The sequence below is a fragment of the Macrobrachium rosenbergii genome, chromosome 6, assembly GCF_040412425.1.
Source record: "Macrobrachium rosenbergii isolate ZJJX-2024 chromosome 6, ASM4041242v1, whole genome shotgun sequence".
NCBI lineage: Eukaryota > Metazoa > Arthropoda > Malacostraca > Decapoda > Palaemonidae > Macrobrachium > Macrobrachium rosenbergii.
Window position 1 is genome coordinate 65,046,401 of NC_089746.1, and position 9,301 is coordinate 65,055,701.

The 9,301-nt window shown below is 39.0% G+C and overlaps 1 protein-coding gene across 1 annotated transcript; it reads right to left on the reverse strand.

Annotated features, from left to right (window-relative positions):
* Positions 1-1,079: 1,079 nt before the first annotated feature.
* LOC136839658 (uncharacterized) lies at positions 1,080-8,968 on the reverse strand. The gene is made up of 3 exons (XM_067105983.1): positions 8,719-8,968; positions 5,626-5,756; positions 1,080-4,628 (listed from the first exon to the last, which is right to left on the reverse strand). The coding sequence occupies exons 2-3, from the start codon at positions 5,720-5,722 to the stop codon at positions 3,565-3,567; spliced, it is 1,161 nt and encodes a 386-aa protein (XP_066962084.1). The 5' UTR covers positions 5,723-5,756; positions 8,719-8,968; the 3' UTR covers positions 1,080-3,564.
* Between the last annotated feature and the right edge of the window lie 333 nt (positions 8,969-9,301).

The following is a 9,301-nucleotide window of genomic DNA, read 5'->3' on the forward strand; positions in this document are numbered from 1 at the left end:
TATTTTAGTTCGCATGGCAGTTTCCTATAGCTCATTTTGTTAATAAAGTTTCAGTCTTTTGAAAGGTTTTCTTTAAGGTTTAATTTTGCTATTTCTCCCATTAAATATCGAGTGAAGGGTGAAAATTCTGCCACCCATGTCACAAGCCCCATCGTTTGATCCTAATAGAGATAGAGTTTCCCAGATTCATATCCCTCCTGTTACTTATATAGGTCACTTCTACCTTTGCAAAAATATATGAAAATGACTAAACCGAACCATTCAGACCTTCTAACAATTGGGATCAGAATCGTACGTGTAATGGCTTGGCCGCCAAGCATTACTTAAAACTTACGAGGTTACTTAGGTTAAGCTGATACTGTTGATCATTTCGTGGTAGGACAGGTAGGGATATATTATACCTAAATTAGGACACTCTTCTTTGGGTAGAGGTTAGTCTGCAGCCACTCATTTAGACAGCAACCAGAGGTTTCACTGTTTTAATAACGCCGGGAAGTAGGCTCAGAGGCTAACATCATATAACACTATAGAAAAATAATGAATGTACAGTTATCATTCACCAGATTACACTGACACTGATCTATAATGATACTTTAAAGTAGGCAATGGAATGGGAAAAGGACTGGTTAGTATGGCATTACGCAGCAGAATGAGGCATAATTCCACTGACAGAAATATCCGATAAAAGCCTGAGCTCATATTCAGCCTAGGCATCGTCTTCCTCCCCGATATTTTCAACATGTTTCTCATTATCCTCTTTTAAATAGTTTGCTGCTGAATAAAAACAAGAAATGACTCGGGTGGAAGAAATGACTTCTAAAGTCAATAGCAAAGCCGGTATATTTTTGGAGAGAGGGAAATAAGGGTTTCTATGTGTGTGAAAACATATATCATAATAGACCAAAGGAGATTTAAAATGTCAGATGAATTCTAGTCAACACAGCAACGTATTTTGTTCAATTTTTAACGGAGAATCAAATAAAAAACTGTCAGCATTGGGTTTTGTGTACACAGTAAAAGGTACCTTCACCAAAACGCACAGGTATAACGGAATTTAAAATGGAAATAAAACCAACTCGTTATCAAAAAGATAGCTTTTTATTTTTGCTGTTATGACCAACAAACATACAAACTCAAACCATCTAAAATGTTAGCATACAAACAAAAAGCGGATATCTATATTAAAAATGATTGAGATTCTTCATCATGTAAAATTTACGAATGTTATTAACAAAGAAGTTGCTGTTGGTTTTCCTAATGTCATAGGTAACAGGCCCGTACCCAGAAGTTTTTTTTATGGGGGGGCCATTTTTCCCAAAACTGGACCTTTTGTTTCTATATATGTCATTTCATATATAGGTATATACAAGATGAAATACTTGAAAATGTTTAGTTATATTAAGAAGAAAAACTGGGCATACGGTCTATGCCCTTCTGCCCAATTAGATGTTATTCAAAGCACTGACTTTGGTTAACAGAATTTTCACAGAAAATATGGACTTGCAGAATTTTTTTTTGGGGGGGGGGCTCCGCGCCCTCGGTACAGGCCTGGGTAACACAGAAAACTTTCTTTTTTCAGCTCTCTCTACCATTTGCCTTTAAGTCATCAGCAAATCGCCCTAATGGCTTCCTCATTTGTTTCTTGCTAAAAAGCCTACTCTCAGCTCTATAGTCACGCCGAGATGACTATTTAGTGGCCTTCAGAGCTAGACTTTTATTGAAAGTCTTTTCCTTTTCTTGCTGCAGATTTTTAGTTTTGTCAAAGAAAACTATTAAGATAACTATTTGTCTGTCCGTCCACACTTTTTCTGTCCGCCCTCAGAACTTAAAAACTCCTGAGGCTAGAGGGTTGTAAATTGGTATGTTGATCATCCACCCTCCAGTCATCAAACATACCAAAGCGCAGCCGTCTAGCCTCAGTAGTTTTTATTTTTATTTAAGGTTAAATTTAGCCATAATCATACTTCTGGCACTCAGTGGCTGAGTTTAATGAGCCGCAGCTAAGAGTTTCATGGGCCATGGCCACCACCTGACCGTGACCAAGTTTCATGGGCCGCGGCTGAAAATTTCATGCAGCATTATATGCTGTACAGACAACTCGCTTGCGCCGAAGAAACTGTGCTGGCCGTATGAAAGCATTTCCCCTTTGTGGGTTGAGATGGCAGAAATATCTGATGTTCTTTTCACATCTCGCGGACAATTCATATTATTTCTTTTACTTTTCATAATTCAGCTTTTGTGTGTTTTTTGTAAGTAGTTCTTCAGTATCTGAAATATAAATTAAGGCTTTTCTATGTATTATTCTTTATGGTGAATTTTTTCTTTTTTGTTTTAATTCATTGACCTATTACGTTGTTAAGCCAGTTTAAGAATGATGAAAAGGATAATTTTTCTTTTCAATTCCACTCCATCTCCTTGTTATCACTTTTTACAGCTATATGATTTAGTCCTACTATATTTAGCAAATATTAACATAAATTCAAAATCAAACGTCAACTGCTTTTGCATATGAGGGATTAAGAAAACGCTCTGAGAAGAGTTCTACGCAATATGTTTGAAAAGAATCACGAAACCGTTGCTATGCCACAGGAAACGTAACCGGGCACTATTATTTACCCGACTTCCCAAATAACCGGGTCACTGACCTCACGGTAGAATATGGGCAAAAAAAAAAAAAATCCCGTTGGAAAAAAAAGGTGATAGAATTGGTTCCCTACTGAGATTTCATCATTCTGTCTTCCTGTGGTGGAAAGAGTGAAAGTCCACCGTTTGAGTCTAAGGAGTTGCCGGTTCGTATTTCGAAAACCAGTGCATGACACGAACTCTGATAATTTTATTCGTTCCTTTTGCTTTCTTTTACATTTACTAATTTTTTGTGCTTCTTTTTTTTAAATATTCATAAGCTCATTGAGGAGGAGAGAGAGAGAGAGAGAGAGAGAGAGAGAGAGAGAGAGAGAGAGAGAGAGAGAGGAGAAGCATATAATGTAGGTGTTGTGCTTAACTCGTGGATAGAAAATATTAACTGTTACGGAACTGATAGGCCTATGAATCCTGAAAATAATTCATCCAGCACTTCATAGGACATTTTTACCACAGTACAGTTTTCACACCTTTTCTTAACCATCGCATTTTGTTTGCAAAAACGCTATTGCTAAAGAGATTTTGTTAAATCGTTCTTCTTTGATACCCACAACATTTAGCAGCGAAAACCACTCATACTTTCAACGTATGGATAAGTTTCATGATGTTTGAAAGTTGAGGAGCAGGTTTACCCATTTCTATGACAAGGTCATTCACTCTTGCACCTAAATTTCGTCTGCATTTTGTATTTCTGTTATCCAGTGATATATTTCATTAGATTTCGTTATTTAAAGCCATTGTCGCTACAGTTTGACTGAGGAACAGATCTGCCATTATGGAAGGGAACAAGGAAATAACTTTCAAAATAGCTAAAGGACAAAAGTCAGAATTTTAAATAAGCGTGCGTATTTTTGTGCTATGTTTCGATCCAATTGTTAGGTTGAAAAGCCGAGCCATTAATAACTATCAGCGCCATATTTGAGATCATCTGCTAGTATCATTTAATGCACTGGCTAAAATTTCCATCTTTACACAATCTGTGTATTTGTCGCTGTATCCGAAAAGATTGCTGCAACACTCATCGTCAACAACGCACTCCAAGCCGGAACTCGAGCGTTCGTGACAAGCGTACCTGCATTCAATTTCGTTGAACATCGCTCGGTCATCTCGGTAAGAGTATAGAATCAGGTTCAGCTCTCCAGGAGTGATGGAGTTGATGCCAGCTTGACTTCTTACGTCGGGCTGGATAGTGATGAAGCGAGACATGTGAGTTTCATTCACTGTGGGAGGAAAGTCCTTAGCGATGGTGAAGCTCAGTTTGGATCGAGTGTCAGAACGTAATTCGTTGCTCTGGGAAGGATTTTGAGGGACGCTGAATGTTTTTTCTGGTGTTTTTCCCAAGTGATTGAACAAAGAACTCTTGGAGTGACTGGTTAACGGTCGTGAGTCCTCAGCTATAATATTTCGAGGACGTGTCATTGAAGGTGAGCCCTTTAATAAGTCAGGAATACCAGATGTAGAATCTGGAACACTTTCAATGACTGGTAAAACACGGGGGATGCGAGGGAGAACAAATGTCGCACCCAGTGGATGAGCTGGCAGTAGGGCATCAGCACCTTGTGGAGGAGAATCAGTCTCAAAGGGCGTAGGGCCAATTTTCAAAATAGGACGGAGTTCTCCTGCCGTTGATGGGAGAATATTTCCGGCAGACGATGGCATCTGAGACAACTTTGTTAAAGGCTTTTGTAACTGCGAGTCATCTGGATGCAAAGAGAAAATCGTTCGCCCGTTGGGCTCGGCCATAAAAGTAGACACGAACTCCTCTTGGGGCCTGGGAAGGCGAGATGCCTCTGAGAAATCAACAACCCTTGATCGAGAAAAGCGGTCCCAGTCCACATTCATGTAGGGAGGGTCGATTTGCAGCTCAGTGATATTCTGTAAGGGGTATCTGAGGGGAAGCAGATAGAGGCTGAAGTTCGCTGGGAAGTCCCTCTGTTGAGGAGGTGGGGTAGAAACAGGGTTTTGGTGATCCTCTGATATTGAACCACCTGAAACAATCGAAGAATACGTTAAACATCTGGTAGGGAAGCGTAATGAGTGCGTTTTGTTTAAAAGTCGCTCATGCAGCAGATGTTTCAGCGTTAAGCGTTTCAGGAAGATATTTTGAAAGTCAGACTTACAATAATTAAAGATGATGATAGTCAGGTTATATATATATATATGATTTTACCTCCCAGGAGGACATGTTTTACTTACATTTAAATGAAATTTAGAAATGTTCTCAGGAGATCCAAACGCTTTCACCAGTAAAATACATATGACAAAATTTACACCTTTAGGTTTATTTTACTAATTTTAACTGGAACATCAGATACCAAATCTCACTTCACATAAAATCTTGATATTCTTGTTTATTTCGTTCCTGTACAGATAACACTCACCAAAATAGCACCAGGGCCCTCACATGAAGTCTGTCGTTCAACCTTTCACAGGGGGTCACCCGCGTCCAAGATCCGTCGTCTAATTACAGTCGATGAAAAGCCTCAATTTTTTCAATCTCTTTCGTCGATATCTTCGTCTGTTGGTCGGTTTATCTAAAGTCATGATCTGTCTCGCACTTTAAAGTCCAGAGGAGCCAGAGATGATTTGTTCCTACAAAGACAATTTACGTGAATTAGAGGGGAGCGTCCTTAGTCTAGTAGAGAAAAACGGTGATCAGTTAACCATTGTGAAGACGTAGGAGCGATTAAAAAGAATTTTTAAAGTGCAATGAAGAAAAAAAGGTATTAGTCAATGAAGGGGGGTGAACGTTCTGTGGGCTATTGTATTTCAGGTACAAGAATACATTGTACGTCAGAAGAATGATGGCTTACAACACTGGATGAACTAAAAATGATGAAAAATTTGCGTTCAAGAAGTAGAGCACGCTTCTATCATGTCTCTTTAAGTCAGCAGAGGGGTCTACTTTTAGATACCTATTTTACTGATATCCAGGATTTGACTGCAAATAATGGACGTGATATCACACACAAGCTTGTAACTTACCGGTATCCAAAACAATATGTTTTCCATAGCCCCCCATGAAGAGAGAAATCAGAAGGACTGTGGTGGGAGTCATCAGCTTAGGTTTGACAAGCGCCATTATCGCTGTTCTTGAGGTTCTCGCTGAATTCTGCCTGGAAAAGAAATCCTTATGACTGTTACGCAACTTATGAGTAGACATGACAATGTATGATGAACAGGGCACTTAATGAGTACGAAGTTTGGACACACACACATACGAAGGACTCATCAGTGCTTCATTTATAATGATCAAGGAGTTTTGATATGGAAAGGATATTGCTCTGGCCTTTTTTTTATATATATATTGGTTTAACTGAATCCTACACAGATGCCAGGTTTTGCACTGTGCAATTATGTACGTAAAATAGCAATACAACACACCGTGTCTAAGGATTACTGTGTGTATGTTGCCAACTCTAGGTGCCGAGTGCTGTAATGTAAGATTCCTATATCTCATGTCAAATGTGTATTGGTATTATTGCATTAAAATACCGCACTATTACCATCATCTCTGGTGCTTCAAATTCAGGAATGGGTAAGTTGGTACTGTAATTAAAATTATCAAGGCCAGCTCTCCCGGCGCTATGATTTACAGGAGCCAACGGCTTGTAAAAGAGAGGCCTGTGTTGTTGGCACCTATTGGGGTGCCAGACGCACGATCATGACTAACTTTAACCTTAAATAAAAAAAAAAAAAGTACCGAGGCTAGAGGGCTGGAATTTGGTATGTTTGATGATTGGAGGGTAGATGATCTACATACCACTTTGCAGACCTCTAGCCTTAGTAGTTTTTAAGATCTGAAGGCGGACAGAAAAAGTGCGGACGGACAGATAAATGGCCGTCTCAAGTTTCTTTTACAGAAAACTAAACAGTAACCACGTGATTATGACACGTGTCAAGGAATCGAATTGTTTGAATTATTCACCGTGTTTGAGACTGCTTAATATATACTGTAGAGGTCCCACGTCGCGAAGCATAACCCATTTGGTAATTGTGCAACGATGGGAAAATAATGCTTCATTTTCTGCAAGTTTTCCCAACTGCAGAGTTTTTTAATTTTTTTCTATTCAATGAGAAACAAGCATGATGATTATACTGGAATGGAAATTAATTTTCTAACCCTGAGCACGCGGGCAAACCATCCCATACAGGTTCCCATAGAGCATATAGTCTTTGGAATTGCTTGGCCTAGCGGTTACTATTTTCATTATTGCTTAACATTTTTGACAGTGTTTTCATACATACCTGTGTTTTGTACTTTTGACGTTGACGTCCTTGATAAAATAATAGTACCCTAAAACGTCATGTTATATATATATATATATATATATATATATATATATATATATATATATATATATATATATATATATATATATATATATATATATATATATGAGATTTTACCTTTATAGGGGTTGGCTCTGGACGGTATAGTCCTCCATTTTTAACTCGATTTTGAAACGAAGTTGGCGGATGAATGTATGCGCGTGCGTGCAAGTGTGCTACCTTTGTTATCGTTTCATTTCACTTGCACGCTACGACAAATCGGTACTTATATATCCCAGCATCACTATGAGAACTGCACAGCGCAGGTTACATTACGCTTTACGGCTTCAGCTTAAGAACACCTCTGTTACAAAACCATGACTGCAACCCGCGAAACTGATTAGTATTTCCGCGGGAACTTTTATTTCCGCGGGAATTTTTATGTTCCGGCGGTCGACGCAGAGTATTTCATAAACACCAGAATTATACTCTGATACCGTAACCCATGATAGCAGAATCCTCTGGTGCTTGAATATCGTTGTGGCGACCATGTGCCGCACGATTCAGATATCAAAGGCTTTCTCTTATCTAACAAAGGCCAGCGTCACATGAAGGCCTGCGGGCAACGGTTCCGTGCAGAGTTCTGCTCATATAATAAGAAAGTTGCAAGCCTTTTTTTAGTAACCCGGATGGCTATCGCCAAACATTAGCCTACAGCTAATTTGACAATGCACTTTGAACAAGGTTCATTGTTGGAAAACCAGTTCAGGGTTCATGAGTATTTCTTTTTAAATATCTGATTTTCTAGTAACAGGATGTTCTCTTTCTTTTGCTTAACATTTTTGCAAAGTGCTTTGGCATTTTATGTAGTTTTCTAAGTTTAAAAGTAACTTCTGCTTGTTCTTCGTCCTACTATATTCATTCTACAGTTCAGTGAATAATTCATGTTTGACTGCAGATGCCCTGTAGCCTATATGCTTACATTTGAATATATAAAGTAAATGAGGCTAATTGTATGGAAATCTACAATAATCAATTTTTTCAGGTACTGAAATGCACAAATACTTCGACAGCCCTTAGTCAACTCGAGGCTACACCATCACAGACATATTCAAACGCAAAATGGTCGATTTCATCCATGCCTTTTTCTTACGAATAACCATTTCAGGTTTATATTACATGTATGATCAGCATTTGCTAACACTTTCGACCTGCAGGTGCTGTTCAAACCTCACATTTCGGCATTTCCTAGGCACGGTAATGTCATACAGTCATGAGGTAGTCACTCATCGAGTTCTGTCCACACGTACAAAACATGAAAAAAATATAATATATATAATATATAACCCTACCATTTCTAGTCGTTATGAGAACCGACAACTGATTTAAACTCAAAATATACCGGAAACCAGCAGCAGTGAATGCTTTCATTCACAATTTTTTCAGCCATCGCCCCTAGATAAAACGATCAGTCTTCTCAGGGATGTTTTTAAGAGCGTACAAAATTTGTGATCCTGAATTTGTAGCAGAGGAAATTCAGAGCGTCTATGTGTGTGTGTTTGGCTATATCTTAGTATGTTCATAATGAACATAAATGTACAATATTTCTTTGTGTTAAAAACATTTCAAAGACCAGAGAATGTACAGTTATAACGATAAAAGAAGAAAGCAAATAAACATATTTAACAGTATAAGATAAACACTGATCAGTACAGAAACGAACACCACAGAACGCACCCGAAGCTACAGGAAATCGGATTACGTCATTCTTCGCGCGTCGTGAGATACCATCTAAGCATTTCTTACCTTATTTACTCTGTCTGTTCCTTTAGCCCGTGAGACAGGATATGGGACCACATACACGCACTGAAGCCAAACTAAAATGTTGAGTCTCGAGCCACGACCAAAGCCATCACCGTTCCAGATCACCTGCTGGAGCAGACAGCAGCCGCATTCACTCTTACTTTCGGCAAGACTCGCTGTCGTGGGAGCGAGGCAGATAAAAGGGTCAGTTGGGCAGGTCGGCTTACGGCAGGAGGAACCCAAGACGGAACTTGGTTGGCACTGAGCCCTTTCACTGCCAGTTGCCACTGGTTCTTTATTGCCTATGATGATTATGGTCGTTCAAATTTGCAATTCCGAACGTGGACGCATTCGCGTGGAGCCGTGATGAAAAACAACGGTACGTGTGGAAGAAGTGTTAATTTGTGATAAACTTTGCCTTATTCGGTAATGTTCGTTTGATTTATTTGTTTTTGAAAGGGCATTTTAATTTCTCCAGCGAGGGATACACAGTTAATAAACGAAATTACAATTACAAAAGACACAAATGATAAAATACGTGAAAGTATTCCAGGAGTGAATGGAAGCAATAACTTTCCTGAATGCG